At 37.9% G+C, this 21,558-nt stretch overlaps 1 protein-coding gene across 2 annotated transcripts in view; it reads left to right on the top strand.

Annotated features, from left to right (window-relative positions):
- Window positions 1-955: 955 nt before the first annotated feature.
- Window positions 956-21,558, top strand: part of NFXL1 (nuclear transcription factor, X-box binding like 1) — a gene marked incomplete at its 5' end in the record, with an annotated part of 53,864 nt that continues 33,261 nt past the window's right edge. Inside the window, 15 exons of one of the 2 annotated variants that reach the window (XM_082482703.1) lie at window positions 956-1,130; window positions 2,530-2,700; window positions 3,057-3,166; window positions 4,460-4,593; window positions 6,282-6,460; window positions 6,628-6,789; window positions 6,895-6,995; window positions 8,228-8,342; window positions 8,699-8,823; window positions 9,802-9,924; window positions 11,351-11,441; window positions 14,446-14,566; window positions 15,217-15,373; window positions 16,122-16,213; window positions 19,602-19,623. In XM_082482703.1, coding sequence (XP_082338829.1) covers window positions 971-1,130; window positions 2,530-2,700; window positions 3,057-3,166; window positions 4,460-4,593; window positions 6,282-6,460; window positions 6,628-6,789; window positions 6,895-6,995; window positions 8,228-8,342; window positions 8,699-8,823; window positions 9,802-9,924; window positions 11,351-11,441; window positions 14,446-14,566; window positions 15,217-15,373; window positions 16,122-16,213; window positions 19,602-19,623 — 1,863 coding nt within the window. Of the gene's footprint in view, window positions 1,140-2,529; window positions 2,701-3,056; window positions 3,167-4,459; window positions 4,594-6,281; window positions 6,461-6,627; window positions 6,790-6,894; window positions 6,996-8,227; window positions 8,343-8,698; window positions 8,824-9,801; window positions 9,925-11,350; window positions 11,442-14,445; window positions 14,567-15,216; window positions 15,374-16,121; window positions 16,214-19,601; window positions 19,624-21,558 lie in introns of both variants that reach the window. The other variant, XM_082482702.1, reaches the window with a different exon arrangement.

Here is a 21,558-nt window from a genome sequence, read left to right as displayed (position 1 = left end):
ATACTTCACTAGGCACTTAGGAAGCACTTTTCTCCTTTGTTGAAGAGTTTAAGACTTTGTATTAGAGAAACACGTGATATGAGTTTCAATTAATAAAGGCAGAGAACTACTGTTCGTATCTTTTCTTTTATTGATCCTGCAGTCTACGACACAAGTTGTAGTCACTAGCTGCCTCTTTCTCGAGAATACAAATTATTTAAAACACTTCAAAATAAAGCAGAAACTCAGAACTGACCTCCAGTAGTTTACTGCTTTCAGACTCATTATTTGAAATCTTGTACTATTTAACTTCTATAAACATGTATTTGCTGAAAAAAACCCAAAACCTAAACACAGAATTTATTGCTGGCACAGCCAAGTGCTATCAGAAACCGTCAATCAAATTATGTCAACTTGCACTTATTTATCAGAACTTCTCAGGAGGCACACGGCTTCCTCAATATGTACTTCTGTCCGCTAAAACCTAGATATTACCTCAGGAAAGTTTCTGAAGACACTTTTTCAGCCGCTCAGGCTGTGAGGAAGAGGAGCTGTGAGGAAACAAACGGCTGCCGCAAAACGAGCTGAAGCCACGGCTTCTGCGGCCTGAGCGGCGGGCGAAAAGAAATCAAAGCATTAAGTAACGAGGAGATGCCAACCTGGGTATTAGCAGGCATTTTCCTCGTTATCAAGCGCGGAACGGGCCCGCCGCAATGACGGCCGACCCGCTCCACAGCGGGGTGGGGGCGCGGCGCCCCCGTGCACGCTGGGTGTTGTAGTCCCCAGCCGCCACTTCCGGCCCTCCCGCGCGGGGAGCGCTGGGAGCTGTAGTCGCGCCGCCGCCGGAGCTCACCGGCGTCTCTACCGCCGCCTCCGGACGGAGGGGCCGGGCCGGGCCCAGCGGGGGAGTTCGCCTCGGGGCGGCTTCAGCCGAGGGTGTGAGGAGGGTTTGGCTTCCCTCCGCCGTCCATCGCTCGCTGTCGGGGGGGGAATGGAGGCGCCCTGGCGCCAGGGCCGGGGCCGGGGCCGCGCCAGGCCCGGGGACGGGCTCGCCGCCCGCGCTGGGGCGGCTGCCCGGCCCCCGGCCCCGAGGGCCCGCGGCGGTGCCTGCGGTGTTGCAGGCGCGGGGACCAGCGGCGAGGAGGCCAGCGGTGAGTGTCGTGTCGTGTCCGCCTCCCCCCCCCCGCCCGCCTGCCCCAGGCCCGGCCGGGGGCTGCGGGTGCGGGGCTGTGGGGCGGGCTGTGGCCCGCAGCCCGGCGGGGCCTTGGGGAGCCCCTGCAAATGCCGGCGCCGCGGGGAAGGGGAAGGGGAAGGGAAGCGCGGGGAAGCGCCGCGGGGAAGGGAGGCGGGCGGGTTGGTGTGGCGGTAGCCAGCCGGTGTTTCGCCGTCCGTGCGCCGTCTCCTGCCCTCAGATACCTTCCGGGGGAAGCGCGGGGTCGCCGGGCAGCGGCGGGGGGCTCCGGGCTGCGTCCTCCTCAGAGGGCACGGCCGGTGCCCTGCGAGCAGAAGGGGAAAGGATGAGGTAAAGGATGAAGCAGCTGTTTCTCAGTACGGTTGGGCATGTTGAGGAGAGTGCTGCCCGCTAGGGACAAGCGTTAGGTAGACTGGGTCAGCGTGCCACATCGTCCCGGGCTGGGAAAGGTGCGGGCTTTGCAGTGCCTGGGGATGCTATGAGTGCCAGTTGAGACCCATGTAATGCCGAATGCCAAATACTGAACTCTTTTAAGTGGCAGCATAGTTTCGTAAGGAAAGCCTTCAAACTAAACTTGACCAAACCCCAGGAAATATACTGGGTGCAATTGTCTAATCCGGAAAACTAGGGGGTACTTTAAGACTGGTCATCTCTGGAAGATTTTTATATCTCCGTGGTACACTATCTTAAAGGCACTTTGGTCTATTATGAACTCTTTTAAGTTATATAATTATTTTTCTCCATGTGAGAATCTTCCTCTGTTTCGCATGCAACAACATTGGGGAAAAAAAGCTTATGTTAAAATACCCTATCACTTTTAATATTGCCAGCTGTGAGATAGCATGAACCCACTATTGCAATAATGACTTGTTAGGTGGTGGGAGATCAATAAGTCATAATTTCAAAAATAGCAAATGCTGGGAGAGATACCTGTTAGGATATCAGCAAATTATAACAATTGCTCTTGTTAAGAATTGCCTGATTTTTTTTCCTTCCTCATACTATGAAAGTTGTGTTTGTGTGGGATATGTGTCATTTTTTTTTTAAGTATCCTTTTTGTAAAGAGGTGCGTATTTTTTGTATAGATGCATATATTCTAGTATGTTTGGTTGGATTTGTTGGCAGTAATTGACAGATAATAATTCCTGTTGTGAATTTTATGGATAATGCACAGTAAAGAAGAAAATACAATTTATCTCTTCTTGTGTGGTATTGAAAATCTGGCAATGTACTGCCCTTAAAACCATAAAATCAGCAAGCTCTTTAAAGAAAAGGACACTTGAAAGTATGTAGAACTGAATGTGGTGTTAAGATTAACTGTCATGGTATTAATCATTATTAATCTGTTCTCTTAATAGAGTTATCTTCACAGAAGAAATTTGATGAAATTAAGAAGGCTAATCAGGCTGCAGCAAAAAAGCTAGTTGAAGATCAATTTAGCTCCTCGTCTGAAGATGATGATGAAGATGCTGAAATAAAACAAGGAAAGATTTTGGCCAAAACATTTACCATTTACACCAGTCAAACTGGTAAATTTTTTTCATTTATTAATCTTTTTATTTTGGTGTGAAAGCATAAACAATGCTGTATTATTGGCTGTGTATTAGAATATTTCCATAATTGGAGGGAAAGCAGTTTATTCTGATGTTCTGTGTTAAAAATATTTGTTCCCAGCAATGCATGCTGGCAGTACTTCTTGCCTTTTTATGCAGAATCGACGGTATAGTTTCGAAACTGTCTTAAGTACTTCTGATAATGTGGTTTTGTAATAATATATGACTGGTCTCTGTTCAGAGAAAAAATAATACTTTTACAGCAGTCCTAACACATACAGAATAGCAGATCAAACATTACTGATTGCTTTAAAAATCTTTATGTATTAAAGATGGAGATGCAAGTGAACTGGAACGTACAAGACAGTACATGAATGAAGCTTTTCAGTCGGGGGCTATGACATGTCTGATCTGCATTGCTTCAGTTAAAAGGAACCAAGCTGTAAGTATTTTACAGTAGTCTTTGTTTACTTAACGTCTCCTGTTTAGCTTTAGTTGTGGGAAGTTAGTTACTGTACTTTTAGAAACTTATGTCATTGACTTTGTCCTGTATAAGTTAATGGGGAAATTCTCCTTGTTTTCACAGTATAATTTCATAACAGTGTCATATGTTGTTAAAAAAAAAACCAAACCAAAATTAAAACTTACTTTTTCTGCTGCATTTCTTGTACCAAATTGTTATAGTCATTCTAAGCTGACAAATTAAGATATCAATTTGTGGAAAGTACCAAAGTCATAAAACTGCATGTCTGTTATTTAAATTGCTTTTCAGCAGCAGGCTGATATTCTAAGCAAAGAATTGTGATTTCACTCCAGAACTGACAAAGAGAAGTACACTGGGAACAAGATCATAAAGATTTAGTGATGAAAGCGGGATAGTGGCAAACTCAACTCTCTCTTAAACACATTTGCTTCTAATTCTGTTCCGTTTTATACCTCTCTTGCTCTTTGAACAAAAGACACTGTTGAAAGCCACTCTTCTGATCAAATCTGTTTCTTACTAGCATTGTATGTAAATCCTAAAGTTTGAAAGGGGGAAAAATCGTTGTAGGACTTTTACTACCAAGATGTCTGGAGACCTAGATTATGGGGGAGGGAGAGAGGTGGAGGGAGAGCTGGACTTGTTTAGTCTAGCAGAGAAGAGGCTAAGGGATGATATGATTGTAGCCTCTGTCTACTTGGAGTTGTGAAGGTGGCTAAAGCCAAAGTCATCTTTGTGGTGACAGGTGGTGTAATAAGGGGCAATAGCCCAAACTGGGGTTTGGGAGGTGCAGGTTGGGTACTGGGAAGGTAGTATGACACTTGGACCAGGTTGCCCAGGATGGTTGTGAAGTCCCCATCCTTCAGGATTTTCCAGCTTTACTAGTCAAAGCTGTGACTGAACTGAGCTAAGCTGGCAGTAGTCCTACTTTGGGCATGAGGTTGTGCTACGTGACCTCCAACAGTGTGTTTAAATCAACATTTCTATGATTATATGAGTATTTTGGGCTCCATAAGCCTTGGCAAAAACTTCCCGAGGCAGCAGGAAAAAAGATTAAAGGTATGAATCTGTAACAGTAAAACTGCCTGTATTAATCTAACAATAGGTATAATCTATCTTTGGAAACCCATTTTTTTAAATGGAAAAATAGCATGCTTGTATTTCTTTAGATATTATGGATATTCATCAATGGAAACAGAAAGAAACCTGATATAAAGCGCTTAAATAATATTGGCACTTAAATCTGCTCTTTAGGTCTGGAGCTGTTGTGGATGCTTTTGTATATTTCACCTGGTGTGTATCCAAAAGTGGGCCAAGGACAGCCTTTTCCTTGTGGCTTCTCCTTTGACCGATGATGATTTTGAGAAGAAAGATTATCCCTGGCCATGGTGAGCTCTTCATGGTACATTTACGAAGATACTTTTATTGTGAAACATATGTGAACTGGAGTTACTTTAGAAAGGAATGGTACTTGTAACTGATATGCACACCAAAGAAAAAAAAAGTTTAGAAGCCTGACTTTTCTATTGTTTTTCCGAATTATTTTTAAGTTTTCATTAATGTGATTCAGGAATATTTCAGAATGATGTTAAAAAACTGCTGCATCAAATTTGTTTTAACTTCTGAGAAGGTAACTTACCTATCATTTGTCTCAGCTGCTAGTATTTTTTTCTGAATGGCTTTACATACTTGTCACTTTTAAAATTGGCACCTGGCACCATGAAATAAATAAATTTTTAAAAGCACGTTTAAAATAGCAAGTTTTAGGGACTTTTTTTTTTGTCTCTGTATAACTCAGCATTAAAGCTAGTCTTGCAGTTTTACATGAGATTGTATAAAAAGGGAGGTAATGTTGTGGCTGCGTGAATAATGGAGCTTGCTTTTTCAGTAAGTTGTGTTGGAAATTTCCGTCAAGGATTCTCTGTGCATGTTTTTTCTATGCTTTATTTGCCCATCTACTTTTATGTGGAAACTTTGAGACCTAGTCCTCTGTCAAATTTGGTTGAAAGTGCTTGGTGGACTCAAAAGCTCTATTAATGTGGGATGTCAGAGGGCAGGTTTGCTTATGAAATAAGGTATAAAATTGTTGATTCACAGTGTTTCAAGTTGATAATGCTTATTCTACTACAAACTAGTTTTGTGTTTAAGCATAATGTATATAATGAAAAAAATTCAAGGCAAATTGCATTTTATTTAACATTTAGGCACATGATAAAACTGTGCAGTCACTACAGAGAAATGGTTTATGGTCTGTAATGTATTATATAGGGGCAAATTGACGTTTTGCTTGATAAAAATGAGTACATGGGTCCTTCAAAGCCCCTCTTCTTCTCTGAGGAGGAGCTCCTTGTCTGTTGTCTTTTCCCAGTGTAGCCAGAAATGGGAGCTGCTTTGTTTCTCCTGCCTCGTGTTGCCTCCCTCGTCCATGACTTACACCTGAAAGCCTTTAGAGCCTGTGGCACTAACATGTTCCAGACCTTTGGTGCCTCTCTACCTTTAGCAATAATGTATTTTTTAATATCTGGTACCCCCAAGGATAACAAATAAAGGTGTGCATCTTATAATATTGAAGATGCTGAACTGATACAACCTAAAGTATTTAAGATAAAATTTTAATTATTATGCCTAGTTTTAATAGCATCGCTAAATCTTGTTTTACATAGCTTATAAATTGCCTGCTGCTAAAAACCTGGTTTTTAATCTCTTTTTTGATTGATTCTGTTTAAGTAGGTTAACTCTTTGTTGCTTGCATTCCTTTGGTATTATTTGACATAAATATTGTTCTGTATGCTTGCTACTCAATTTCTTTGTATATTTTCTTAGAGGAAAAAGGTGACAGTGATAGGACAATTCCTTAGACATTTGTTGTGTCTAATTAATGTATTATAAAATCTGACATATAGCAAGACCTTTATTGTATATTATAAATTTAATTAGGTTGTTATTGGTTACAGTAGTTGTAAAAATGTTAATTGGTAGCCTGGTAACAATCTTAACAATGATAAAAACTGCTTTTCTTTTAAAAAATTCTTCAAAAAATTGCTTTTCTTTTCACTCCCTTTTTCTCTTGTTGTAGTCCAAAATGTAGGTTTGAATACAAACGGTCTGAAACTCCCAGAAGGTATTACTGTTACTGTGGAAAAGTGGAGAATCCAACACTGGACCCGTGGCTGGTACCTCACTCCTGTGGTCAGATATGTGAGAGGGAATTCAAACCTTCTTGTGGTCATAAATGTTTGCTGCTTTGTCATCCAGGTAAATCCATTGCATCTCTTGGTTGTATGAGCTGTATTTATATAGCTGTTACACAGTTTTAGTTAAAATCTGCTAACTGTATTTAAAATTCTCAGAATAAAACAGATGTAGTCAAGCCTGCATTTGCTGAATGACCATTAGTGAGGTATTCTTTTTCCTGTACTTAGGACCCTGTCCACCTTGCCCAAAGATGGTCACAACAACCTGTCACTGTAAGAAAGCTAAACCAGTGCCCCGAAGGTGCAGTGCCAAGGAATGGTCCTGTCGCCTGCCGTGTGGACGAATGTTGCTGTGTGGACAACACACTTGTGAGAATCCCTGTCACGCAGGTAGACCTGCCTTCTTAAATGTCAGAGGAGTAGTTATTTTAATTGCTAAGATACATCATTCTTTTGCAATTCCCACTCTCAATGTCACTTTGCAATTACATACAGGAGATTGTCAGCCTTGTCCACGAGTCAGTAAACAACGGTGCGTCTGCGGAAGACGGACAGCAGAAAGACTTTGTGCAAGTCCTCAGTGGCAGTGTGATCAGGTATGTTGAGGCTGTCCTTCTAAGCTTGTTTCTTATCTTCATAAAATTTGATTAATCAGTGTATTAAGGATTCGAATAACTCATTCAGTAGGAAAATAATTTTATTTCTTAGGTTTTGAAAGTGCAGTCAAAAATGTAAGCGGCAGTGTTTGAGAATGGATCTACCTGGTGGCCCAGTTCATTTCTGATAGTTATTAAAATGTCACTGTTCTGGAATTGTGCTAGGGTTAAGTTAGTTGTGAATTTGACCTTGTATATTCTGTTTTCTTGTAGTTGAGGTTGAAATTTCAGCTGCTGTCTTAAAAAATAAGCATGAGACCACAGCTTAGTAGATAAGAGTTTTATGCTTATTTACTTCTAGTGACTGTAACAGAATGAAAGCTTTGTGATTCATTCTTTGAAGTATATTTGCAGCTCATTCTTAGGACCGAGGCTATGGGTTGACAGACTGTAAAAAATAAAAATAATTAAAAAAAAGAAGTGACAGGGAGACGTTGCACCAGGAGGTATATGGTCATTATGATCCCAGTAAGAAAGGCACTCAGACTCTGTAAAGCACCAGTTAAAATGCAATTTATTTCAGCTAACACTATAGAGAAAGGGAGTATAATATCAATAACAGATGCTGAGAACTCCAAGTTGTGCAGCATTGAATGCGCCTCTGATCCATGGGCAGCATGCTGTGCAGACTCCATCTGTAGAAAGGGTTACCCCATTTTGGTCACTGAAGCTAGTGTAGGATTTTGTTACAAGAAAGCCACCCTGTTCATTACTTCTACTGCCAAACAGAAAGGATGTTCACATGAGAACTTGTTGCACATTTAGATAAAGGCAAGGACATGCAGGTGGAATAATCTCTGGGACCAAGTGGGAGATGCCTCCAATTTCCTCTGCTACAATAAGTTTATCCTGTGGCCAAGGGATATGTGTGGCACAACACAGGCCTGAAGGCCAAGCTGTACACGCAGCACAGCACAGGCTCAGGACTACTCAGGTTAACTGTTATGTGAACCGCTAACTCCTCACTATACAGTGGTCTTCCAGTCGGGATCACTGCAGGGGTTATCAGTTTGTTTTGGTGAGCACAGTGAATATAAGATTTGTTAACAAAATTAAGAAAAAGTTAAATTCCATCCAGACAGCTCCCACCAATAGTTTTCCCCCTTGGGTTGCTTTGTCTCAGCATATTGTTCCGTTACATTGCATTCACTTGGTTTCTCTGAGTTTTCCAGGTGTGTGGGAAACCTTTGCCTTGTGGTAATCACACATGTGAACAAGTTTGTCATGCTGGTCCCTGTGGAGACTGTCCTCGTTCTGGGAAAAGGTCCTGTCCATGTGAAAAATCAAGTAAGCCGCTCTTTGGGGTTGTTTTTGTTGTTGTTTGTTTGTTTGTTTGTTTGTTTTAAAAAATGATAAATTTAAAGAAAAACAGTCATCCAGTCTTTGACAGTCAGTAGTTTAGGTTAATTCTGCAGGGCAGGGTCCGTAAAAAGTTCTTGCAAACAGTTTTTGCTTAATTCTTTCAAAGCTTTATTTAGTACCAGGGGTTTAATTGGCAATGTGAATAATTGAGTAATTCTAGAGAAGGTTTTGAAAAAATGAGAGAGAATTGGCATTTGAAGTTATAGTACACAGTGCTTTTTTTTTCTAAATATTTTGGCTTTTTTTTAAATGTTCGCTTGTGCTTGTCTCTCTTCATCTAGAGTTTACGTTGCCTTGTACAGAAGATGTGCCCACTTGTGGTGATAGTTGTGACAAAGTTCTGGAATGCGGCATCCATAAATGTTCACAGCGCTGTCATCGAGGTCCCTGTGAAATATGCAGACAGGTTAGTCTTACCATAGCAGGTTCACATTTTGTTAGGGTTTTAAACAATGTATGCCTGTAACAGCCCGTGTCTCCTAAAGAAAATAAAGTCATGCCTATCAAAAAACATATGACTACCTGTTCATTAAAAGCAACACTTTTTTCCTGATTACCGCTTCTTGTCCCAACACAATTCTGAATTAATAGTTGAGCATTATGTATTTGAATTGAGGCATGGATGAGGGTTTTATTGTTTTGGGTTGGGTTTGTTTTGCTTTGGTGTTAATTAATTATGCCCTAAAAGACCCTTAATTTTTTCCCCAGCTCTTCTAGCTTCCTTGCTGCTTTGTCTTACTACACGATTTCTTCATTAGTGAAATGGAAGATGCTGTAACATAACGTTATTCCCTTGTTAATAAGAAAAGAATATTTTGCTCTGCTCTAAATATCTATGGAGCTTCTGTGTTCTGGCCTATAAACCTGTTGCGCTCTCTGCTCTGTTGTCTCTTCCTGAACCAGGTGTGGCTACAAAGTCTATGGTGAAAGTAGTTAGCACGTGATAGCGGGGATGAAGGTCAGATAAACATCCTCCCTACTTCTTATATTATCTGTATATGTGATGGATTAATTTAGTTTACTATGCAGGAGAGGTACTTTTTCGTATGAATTTGTTTTGCATTTATGCTTGACATCTGGCACTACACATGTGAGTGGTTCCCTTGAAGTCGCTTCCCTCTTGGTCAGACCAAGGCTACAGTGAGGTGCCATCTAGAGTACAGTGTTTGCAATACCGACACAAGGTCCCCAAGCAGTTATCGCACAGATAGGTAATCTGCTCAGAGCATGTGATATACTTTCTGTTATTATAGAACATTGTACTGTTACTCTCCCACGAACTTTTCTTTACAACTAGTAGTAGAAAATTTTATTTTCCACTCTTTTTTTTTTTTTTTTTTTAAATTAAAATTACCCTGCTTTTTTCCCCTATCTTGTTGCCCAGGAAGTTGAAAAACAATGTCGCTGTGGAAAGCACACTAAACGCATGCCATGTCATAAGCCATATCTGTGTGAAACAAAGTGTACTAAAATCCGTGATTGTCAAAAGCACCAATGTAGGAGAAAGGTAAGTGTCCAGAGATGATCTTTCTCAAATATATTGTTTAGAAACCTTTTCTTTTTAGTAATACATAACATCTTGCATTACATATAAATCACATCAATCTGTTGTTCCACCTCATGTTATTGTATAGAAAGAAGAAGTTTCTTCAGTGTCATGCAGACTAGTTTGTAGTGTACCAGAATTCTCTGAAGAGCACGTCACTCAGAAAAACTCAGTGGTCTTAAAAACTGCAAGGGGATTTTGACAACTTTCCAGCTCCAGAAGGCAGTTTTGCTTTCAGATACCTGATTAGTTACTGATGCTTTATGCATTTTGGAGTAGTTAAATCCGTTTATTTCCTTACTTTGTAGGAAGAGCTGGGGATCTCTCATAACTATATGGGACATACTCTTATTTTTGACAATGCAGCATTGCACCTCACCTTCTGATATGCATCACTGCAAACAGCAGTGGTCTGACAATTGGAAATCTGAGTTTTGTTTCCCTGCTGGTTTGAAGTCAGTGGAGTAGTTGATAGCTCAGACCTATCTCTTCAGTTTATTGATTCATGAAGACCTGAAAATTGCCTGCTATGTGTGAATTAAGACATTCCGAAAGTTGGACTTCCTACCACAGAAAGGCATGAAAAATACAGTTTTATTCTTAGGTATTTTAAAGTATTATTATTATTACAGTGAATTTACTTTATGTGAAAAGATGGTGAAACAAGTAAATGCAATCTTGGCATCTTATGCTAAAAAAATTCAGGTTTCTCTTCCTAATTGCCATCCTTTCTTATACAGTTTGAGAGGAGGGTACCTTTCAAGTTAAGAGATGAGGTTCTGTCCTGACTTGGCATCCACCATTGTGGTGGTGTGATGTGTTCTGATTTTTCCACATTACTACCTTATGTAGGAACAGAAAGTAAATAACTAGATAACTGATCATAAAGTTATCTGACCTTTACTACAAAGGTAAAAGGTGGGCTTTTTTTTTGTTTGGTTGGTTTTTTGTTTGTTTTGTTTTGTTTTTTAAAGTGGTTAGCAACAGTTTTGTGTGAGGGACAATATAGTATAAAATTGGAAGAAATTGCAGAGTAATGGGGCAAACTGTTGGCTATCCTACATATAATCTTCCAAAATTATTTTGGATTAAAATATTATAAGAATTTGAACTTTTAAAATGTTCTTATGCTTTTTGGAAGCCCTCTGCCTTTTTAGTGTGTTGAAATGATGCTTTCAAATGAGTGTTTTCTGGTTATTTATAATTTGAAATTTTAAAAGGAACTTTACAAGTGGCCCCCTTTCTATATCTGGCATGAATTCGAGGAAATTTGACAAAATAGCATGAAAATTTTTTTAAGAAGTATTGAAAAACTGAGATAGTAGAAAAGGGAAAATTTATACCAGAAATGTTTTCAGTTATATCAAGGATTTATTTTTTTTAATAGTGCTGTTCTGGAAACTGTCCACCTTGTGATCAAGTCTGTGGGCGGACTCTAGGCTGCAGAAATCACAAATGTCCTTCAGGGTGCCACAGAGGTAAGAATAGGTGAAGGATCCCTGTAGTGATGGAATATTTTTTTATTTTTGCCAAACTTGGTGCTTGCACGACTCCGTGTGCTGCTTAATGAATTCTCTCCCTTGTTGCATGTGGGCTTTTTGTGGGGGCAGCGTGTTTGAAAGGTTTTTAGTGCTGGTTAGAGCTTAAGGACTTACATAATGACAACCTGAGTTTTTACCTAGTAATTTTGCTTAGCATTGTTCTTCTGAAAATGCTCTGTTCCCTTTCCAGCTGCTCAATTCAAAATCCATAGCCTGACTTTTTTCCCCAAATAATTCTGTTCACTGAATATGTATAACAAAGTCCAATTACATACAGAAATGACCGTGCTGGTTGAGTCTGGATGGTTTTTAAAAATCCTAGAATACAATGTGTGATATGAGTGAGCTTAAAATAAAATAAAAAAAGGTTGATGGAATTTGAATGTATATTGGTATCTTACTGGTAAAAAAGAAAATAAGAACTTGTTACTGACTATATGAAGGATAACAAAAAAGTTTACTTCTGCATCCAGTGACCTTGATTAAAAAGATGCTGAAAATGGCCAAAATTACCTGTCAGCTTTTGTCCTGGCTGATTGCTTTGACATTCGGTTGGTAGGGGATTAAACTGGAGTGGCTGCGCTCTCAGCAATTTTCCCCACAGAAGCTGCTGCCCTGCTGAAATAGCAACCAAGTACCCTATGTAATTTCCCTTAGTGTTCTGGACTATAAATTGCAACAACTCAGGAAATAATTCACAACTCGTTTGGCTGATCATGCTTGTGAGGCGGTGATTCTTAAGAGGATAGGACAGGTAAATGTGGTAGTTGTCCCAGTTAACCTGCTATTAAATCTGTCACCACAAACTAGTGGTTTGTTTTTTCTGTTATCTATGTCCCTTCTCTTCTTCGACTTCCTTTCTTCTCCCTACCCCATACCCTTCTAAAATCCTGGAAAAACATAATTTTATATTTTTTTCTACTGTCGAAAGAAAACTGATAACACTGTTCTTCTGCATTGATTTGGCTGATAACTAAATCATAGAATAAAATTCTGGTTGGAAAACTAAGGAGCTAATGCTGCCTTATAGGGTAAACTTTTACATTGAATAGCTGTGTTTATATATGATACTGCTTGCATCTTACAGCCTGGCTAAAAGTGACAAGGATTTCTAATAACTGACAGAAGTATAAAAATAATAAACCAGTGCCTACAGGAAAACAAAAGTGAACTTTGAGAATGTACATATCAAATATGTACACTTTAAAGTGTATGTAATTTATTAAAACAGTACAATTGTCAATATTTAAGTGCTAATTCTTGCCAAAAGTTGCATCTAATGTACCTAATAACTGTGATATCAGGTGATAGATTTAGAAAATAACTTCTTGTGCTTTAACAAGTTACAGTCTAGTACAATTTGTAATATCTTGTCAGAATCTTTGAAAACATTACTAATAAAGGCAATAATTTTTATTTAGAAAGGTTTATATTCATGTGTTTCTCCTTATACACCAATATTTTAATAGCTGCTTAAAGTTATGATTAATTATTTTATCTTCAGTATATAATACCAGGTCAGGCTAATTTTGCAATGAGCTGCCAGATCTCAGTGGCCACTGATTTTAAAGGAAATAGTAAGCCTCCTAGAAAATAACTTGCCAGATCAGATCCTCTAAAAAGTACCTGATCTCAGAATTTAATTAGAGGTAGCTGATAATAAGCAATTGGCCTTTAGCAGGGATCCCTGAAAAAAGATAACTTAATCTATTCTGTTTGTGGTTTGACTTTTACATATCTTTTTTTTTTTCTTAAGTATTTAGCCATGCTTGCTGAAATTTAGAATGTGGTGCAAGGGAATAAAAATGTTTTGTTTCTTACTGTAGTACATTATAACACTTGGTTTGAGAACAATGTGCTCTCACCTTAACTTCAGGTTTATATGCAATCTCTGCCCTTCCATCTTTTTGAGAATGTAGGTAGTTGTCTTGATTAATAGAATATTTAAGTAAATTGTACACACATTAGCCACTTTAGGCAGCATAGATTTAGACTTTCAGTTTATTTTGTAAAAGTAGCTGTTTATGTGTGCTGATATTATAATATATTTAATTTGCAATATAAAGACTGTACACTTCCATCCTTTTTGTTCCAGCAATCTTTTGTCTTTGAGAGCTGCTTCTTGAAGTATTGCTTCTCAGATCCTGCTAACAAGTCAGAATTGCTTAAAAAGTTGTGCTGTCGGTAACGCTTTCAAAGCATTGCTTTCTTTAAAGTTTCAGAATGCAACATGATTAGAAGCCAAAATCCCACGTCTAAATTTGCTTTTTTTAGAGTATGCATATTCTTACTATTAATTACTCAATAATAAAACTTAGCAGTCAGTACACAATGAAGAAATAGTGTGGGAGAGCTATAAATTAAAACGTAGATATTTTACAGATCTCTTTTTACATATATCAGGTTAGTAGCATGAGTAACTTTATAAAGGAGGAGGAGGATCTCTTCAAAAAAGCATTAATTATACCTAGAGGATTAACTTTTCTTTAATATCATATAAAATCTGCAAAACTTTATTGTACCAGTTTTTCAATGTCTATTTTTTATCTTTTGAGTATAGATGAAAGATGACATATCTTCATGTGTATGTAAGACTGAAATATAAACAGCAAATATTTAAGTGTTGTGTGATTGAAATTTCTGGGCTTTAATAATGCTGACTTCTTTTTAAACTGTGAGAGAGGGATTGTTTCTAACTTGATACCAGGTAGCAACTGTACAATAATCAAGATTATTATTGCTGTTCTTTAAGAATGCTGAAATTCTCTTTCCTAAGAGGGATTTGAAACTAAGCAGAAATAAAAATTAACAGCCATCTTTTATTTAAATCAAAGAGAATAGGACAATCATACCATGTACATATTCAGAGTCATGTTAGTTACCATTCTTTATCACTGGTATCTTATTGAGATTATCATATTATTAATATATTTATTTTTAGGTAGTTGTAATCCATGTCCAGAGACTGTAGATGTGAAATGCAATTGTGGAAAAACTGTCATTAAAGTGCCCTGTGGCAGAGAGCGCACCATCAAACCTCCCAAGTGCAAACAGCTGTGCAGGTCGGTATAGAAAGTGTGTGTGTTTCTAGTTCTTCAGTGGATTTTAAGGTATCCTTAAAGAAAGTAGTAAAATATAAATTTAAAAGGCAAAAATGATTCCTTTAATGTGATTACAGATATTACTTCTCAGTTTTCTGTATTCTTAGCTATACAGATGGTGATTAGCAACAATCCTTCCTATCAGACACCTCTTTGATGCTGTGGTTTCAAGAGCAGCTTGCTGCTGTCAAGGGGGAGGTTCTGTCCCACCAAGCACTTCTAATTCTGTAGGCACACTCCCTTCCTCTAGTTATGTCCAGTACATTTTGAAGTACCTCCATGAGGCAGTTTACCTAGAAAACCTGACTAGCAAAAGGAAAAAGAATTTTTTTTTTTTTGATGGGGTGTAGCAAGGTTACTTTAGTGCAGAGTAGAATTAGGATTGAAATAGCTCTTTGAATATGCAAACCCAACTTTGATTTTAAATTTGTTTAGAACTCCTGTATAATTTTACTCTAGTATTAACCAGTGCTGAAGGTGAGAAGTAAGCTCATTTTTAAAAAAATAACTTGTTCATCTCAGTTCTTTGTATTTTGAGCATAATTGTCTGGTGACTGTAACTTTGTATTTGACTTGCTGTCATATTGATTCATTCTTGGCTTTTACTTCAGTCGGCCACCTACCTGTCACCACTCTACCCAGGAGAAACACTATTGTCACTTTGGTCGGTGTCCTCCGTGTCGTCAGTCCTGCCAGAAAGCATTAACGTGTGGTCATTTGTGCCCTGTTTCCTGCCACGATGAAGCACTTGTGAAGCAAACTGGCGTAGTAAGTAAATAGTGAAAAATAGTGTGTTATTTATGTTCTGAAGAATGAGCAACAGTTTTTTCACCTTAATCATATGTTGGAGGCTTTTGGAGTTCAGAGTAAATAAATAATCAGGCGCAGAGGTATGCTTACTGTCTAAATGAGAAATTAAGTGGTTCTAGTTAATTTGTTGCAATCCAATCAACTATGTAATACATATAATGAACTATGCAGTTCTCAGCAGTTATAATTACTCAAGAATGGCTAAGATTTTTGTTAGAGTTGTATTACAAATACTTAATTTCAAATGTAAACAATTACTTTTAACATGAGAACAAAAAAATAAATTTTAACTCTGATGCTTACTAAACCATCAAAATCTACACAAGTTAGAAATTGTTTGGCATCTTTAAACATGACACATGCATGCACTGCATCATGATAATTTCACTTAGTTAGTAATTTAAATATTTTTATATTTTTACCTCTATTAAGTACTTAAAATTGTTTTGCTGGTTTTTTTGTTTGGCTTTGTGCTTCATGTTTAGCAGTAGGGCCACAGGCCTGCATTTTCCTATCCTTAACCATGCTAAGGATGAAATTGCAAATTTTTCTGTGTAGGGTGTGTTGAAATTTCCGTTTGTAAAAAAGTTAGTTACTAGCAAGTGGATTTGTTAGAACTGGGATCTCTTTAGATATCTTTGTTTATGGTCAAACAGATAGTTCCGTTTGTGTTTTGTATTCAACTAGTGTTGTCTTTTACTGTCAGCATCAGTCTGCAGGTCCCTGGGAGCAGCCATCTGAGCCAGCTTTTATTCGAACAGCGTTACCATGCCCTCCCTGTGAGGTTCCTATACCAGTGTAAGTATTAAAAATGAAAACAAATAAAAGCATGTTTTGGTATGGACTTTTTCTTTCTATACTGTTGTAGAGGTGGATGTGAAAAAAGCCGTATTTTCCCCTTCAGATACAATGAACCTATGTGAACACCATTCTCATAAAACTGGGAGCCTTGGTGGTTGTTTAATAGACATTTTTGTAGTTTGTGCTCACTGAATGAAAGGACTGATAGTATTAGTAAAGATTGGTTGTGTATGTTGTGCGCAGTGCTACCTTAAAATAAAAATATGAAAATTGCAGGGAGCCAGTGTAATTTGATAGTTGTCAGTGACATATGAGTTTTTCCATATAGTTTCTATCTTGTTTGGTTTATAGGGTTGTAAATTCCTATGTAATGAATTGCTATTTTGTTTCCCAGTTGTTCACTTATTATATGCTAATGAATGGTAGGTGGATGCCCTTCATCCCATCTGCTTGTCTCCTTTCTGTTTTTGACTTGTCCAGAAGGTTCTGCCCCTTGAGTAGAGTCAAATCAACTCTTTCTGTGATGATGCTGAGGATATAAGGGAAGATACGATGATGACTTTTTTTTTTTCACCATTCTTTTTCAATTTGATAGAACTTCTGTTTACATTGTGGAATAAAGGACTCAGAATTCAACATTTATTGGAAAAAGGGGTTTTGGTCTGTTTTTGTGTTGTATTCTCTTACTGTTTTAAACCTTGTGTACTTTCACAGGCATTAGTGCCTATTTGTTTTTTAAGCATCCTTCCATAGTGAGGGAATATTATGTCCTCGTTTTATGAAGTGAGAAGTAGACAGAGGAAGATGAAAAATATCCATTTAACTGACTATGTAGATATGTTTAGAACTTAATTTCTCAAGAATTGTACTATGACAGGTTGTACTTTTGTTCAAAACTGTGACTGCTCAGTACTTCTGATATTTGGGCTCAACGTTAAAAGCCAGATTCCCACCAGAAGAAGAATGTGTAGGTATGAACAGTTTGGTTTCAGTGTTTGGGTAGATGACTGTAGAAAGTCTCATGTAGGTATTCAGTAGGGGTCGTTGTGTAACATCATGCATTATGTACAGCACATCTCCTAATTCCTCTGAATTCCAACCTCAAAATCACCCCCTTTAGTCTGAAGGCTCCTCCCCAGAGGAGGTGAGTTTGCTAAGTGAGAAGGAAACCATACTGGAAAAGTTGTACTTAATTTTCTAACTAGAGGAAGCATCATTACATTTCATAGTGCTTGCAGCAAATTAGTGTTCTGTTAACATTGGATCACATTAATTCTGGAGTATTCTAACTCTCTTGATTGTTCTTTGCAACTGTAATGTTCTTTTTCTCCTTTTTTTCTTTTCTTTTTTTTAAAATGAAAGTGGTATGAGAGAAGTTTCCTGAATTAACAAAATAATAATAGTAACCAAAACCATAGATATAAAGTAATGTGGTGCTACAAAGCAAAATATCTGACACCTTAGATCATTGGTGGGCCTTTTAGAATCATTACTAGAATAGTGTCATTTGAATGAATATGATAATGGACAATAGTTATGGATGGATATTAGCGGGGATTCCATCCTTCACCGCTGAGGTTTTGCAATACTTTTTGGTGTTTTTTCTAATAACTTGGAATTGGATGAGCAATCAGATTTGGAATGGAATGTGTTTTGTATCTGTTTCTGTAAATAGTTAAAAGGGAGTTTCTGGAAAATTATTTGCTCAGAATATTTCACAGAACTATTGAGGCTGGAAGGTACCTTGGGGTGGGGTCATCTAGTTCAGCCTCCTGCTAAAAACAGATCAACACTGAAGTCAGACCAATTTGCTCCAGCTTTGTCCAGCTGGACCTTGAAAACCCCCAAGTACATTGATTCTGCAGCCTCTCTGGACAACCTCTTTGTGCTTGATTATATTTACACTGATTTATTTTTATTTTTTTTTTATTTTTTATTTTTTCCTCTGTGTATTCTCAGTAACTTCCCCTTAATGCTGAAAGACTACTGTTATGTCCCCAGCCCCCAGTGTTGCTGGGATTTAGTCAGTCCCAGATGCAGGACTTTCTTTTTCTCTGCCTTTCATGAATTTCCTATCTGTCTAGATCCTTCTGAATGGCATCCCTGCCCTCAGATGTATTGACTGCCCTGTCCTTTAGCGTGGTCTGTGAAAGTGCTGCATTTTGTCTCTCCCAAGTTACTGGGGAAAAAAAATATTAAAGCAAGATAGGTCCCAGGCTGAAGAATTCCACCTTTATCTGGTGTCCAAGTTGGACACAAACAACTAGCCACTACGCTTTGAGCCCAGGGATCCTGCCAGTTTTTCATGCACCTAGTAGATCATCTGACACCAATACATCTCAATTTGAATGCAAGGTTGCTGTGGGGAACCCCTCATCCGCACACTTACTGGTTAAATGGCAGGAGTCAATCAGGCTGGTTAAGCAGTTTCCCCTTGCAGTGAAGCAGAAGCATGCTACAGAGGAATGCAGAGGTCCTAGAAACCAAATTAAATGGTTATAGGAAGATTATCTTGGATATAAGATAATTGAGCTGTGTAAAGTGAAGAACAGGCTCCTTTGCTACATCTGCTTCTTATTATACTGGGTGAAAGACTGATTGCTCCTGTTAATATCCTGCTGTCCCAAAGACTATCTGTAGCTATTGGTAGTTGCGTTGTGTTAGGGAAGTTATCAGGGATATTATTTTTTTAAATATTCTTCTAGACACTTTTTTGGAACTGATTTACAGGTAATTTAGCGTGAATATCAGTGATGTTTTCATTACTCTCCCTTATAACGTTTCAGTGGAGAAATCAAAATTATACTTGTGAAGGAGATGACATATGAAATCAGAGGTAAAAAGAAAAAGATACTTTTCAAAATAAATTGAGCAAAAGATTGATTTAATTTTTAGGAGATCAGTGTTTGAATGAGTCACCATTTAATACCTTCACAATTCTGATCAGTGTGCAGTTTTTCTTTCCTAGGAATGGTAGACCATTCTAAAAAGGATAGTATTGTAAACGTAAGAGTAGACTAGGTTTCTGAAATAACTGAAAAATACGAAGTAATATATTAGTAGAGCCAAAGGAGAAGCTATTTGGAAGCAATTCAGGTAATTTTCTAAATAAATTTTCTAAAATAAAAATTATTAACCTTGTATACGACTATCATTAATCTGCACATGAAACAGTGATTTTGGGATTGCTGTCATAAAATACAGCAATCCAAACAACTGTTGAAAAAGAGAAGGCATTGATCTACATAGACAGATCACTTTCTATTAGTTTGCGGTTTTAAAAATAGATTGCATTATCTTCGTGTGAGAAGCACTGTCACTGTTTTAAGTCCCTTATTAAATAAATACGTGTTTTCTAAATCTCTGATTTTTCTCTCTTTAACAGGGAGTGTCTTGGGCAGCATGAGGTAAGTCATGGAAACTGCATTTTTAAGTGGAATATGAAGTATATCTCACTTTGTCGGTCTGCAAAAAAGAGTATTAAAGAGAAATATTATATGGCTTTTTTGTATTTTAAAACCAGTGAAGTACTTTATCACAAAGGCTTACATATCAGAAGGTATTTCAGTTCCTTTTTGAAGAATATATAACTACTTGACTGTTTAGAATTCTTGGACAGAAATTTAAACTCATGATTTATGAAGCTATTTGTGTATTCTTGCAGTTGTTTAAATAGTGTTTAAATTTTTGGGGGGGGATCTATTTTCATTATGTACTTCTGCTTGGATTTTTTCCTCATTCTATTGTTTTTCTCTCCCTGTCACGCATTTTCCTCAGTTCTTCTAGAAACTGTTGTGTTTATTTTAAAAGGATAAGGAACATAGTGTTGTACAGGAAAATCCTCATGTGACTTAGATCTAAGCAAGTGTGTATAAAGTCAGACAATATAGTGCAAACTTCTTTAGTGTTACTTATTAGCTTGTCTTTTTGCTGTGCAGCCTTCTCCAGTTTTGGATGAAGTCGTCTGTTTTCGCTTACATGAGAAGAAAATCTAATTGACACTTGAAGCTAAATAAATATAATCATTATTCACAGTAATTTCTAGAAGTCACTGGTTGCTAAACTACTCTTTAGAAAAAACCTATTGCTATTACAGTTTTGTCTACTTCTACGTCTGGCGTAAATTCACCATCAAAGTGCAGCTAACAGTACTACAACAAACCTAGTTTCGTTTTAAGCTAGTAAAAAATTCTAGAAAACAGTAAACACTTAAAAATATTTAAAGATACATCCACCCACCCTTTTTTTTTTTGTACCTTCTTTAATAACCTTTTGGTATGTGTTGTAATGGTGGTTTGGTTGTGTGGTGGCAACATCTACAAATGTTGTTAACAAAGTTTGTATATCCACAGTCTGTTTGTGCAGCATGTTTATTAATCCAAGCAAGCTGTGAATACAGCTTCCACAGAGCTATTTTGCAGCTTGTCGGTTGCTAAACAAAAATGTGCTGTGGGAAAAAACAAAAACAAAAACAAAAAAAACAACTGTGTCTATTTGTTGTTGAAACAGCTGGGTTTTGGTTTTGCTTTCCACAGTAAAATTTGCGAGTGTATCAGCCAATGTTTTATCCAGTCAATGACATGATTTGTGATACAACGTATGGAATCTCACCATGACTTTCATGAATTTATGTATAAACGAAATATCAGCTCTGGTCAATTGACCCAAAATATAACTTGCTGTAGATAATGTTACTGGGTTTGGTGCCGTTCAGATGTACGTGGTTGTGAAGTTTATGTCCTTCCTCATAACAGAAGAAAGTATGGCTCTTCTTATTAGTGAAAATGGTCCCAATTGCTACGTATTACTACGTAAACTCACTACAATTACTACATACACTCACAGGGAGTGTAGTGCTTGTATTGAGGGGTAACTGTTTTAAACTGAAAGAGGGTAGCTCTAGATTAGATATTAGGAAGAAATTTTTCACTTTGAGGGTGGTGAGGCACTGGCACAGGTTGCCCAGAGAAGCTGTGGCTGCCCCATCCCTGGAGGTGTTCAAGGCCAGGCTGGATGGGGCTTTGAGCAACCTGGGCTAGTGGGAGGTGTCCCTGCCCATGGTGAGGGGGTTGGAACTACGTGATCTTTAAGGTCCCTTCCAACCTAATCCATTCTATGATTCTATATTTATAACTACTTATTTCAGAATAATTAAAAAACCAAAAGCCCTTGTCTGTTGCATACTAGTCTTAGCAGGATCAGTCAATGGCTTTGGGTCCTGTTTTCTCTATGAGTTAGTATAGAAATTAAGGAAAAATCCCAGGGAGTCCACACCTAACTTTAGATTTATTGATGCTCTATGATATTCTAGGTTAAACCTTCCATCTTTCAGCCAGCAGAGT

Source organism: Vanellus vanellus (genome assembly GCF_965231255.1).
Source record: "Vanellus vanellus genome assembly, chromosome: 4".
Taxonomy (NCBI): domain Eukaryota; kingdom Metazoa; phylum Chordata; class Aves; order Charadriiformes; family Charadriidae; genus Vanellus; species Vanellus vanellus.
This window is presented reverse-complemented; position numbering and strand designations above follow the sequence as displayed.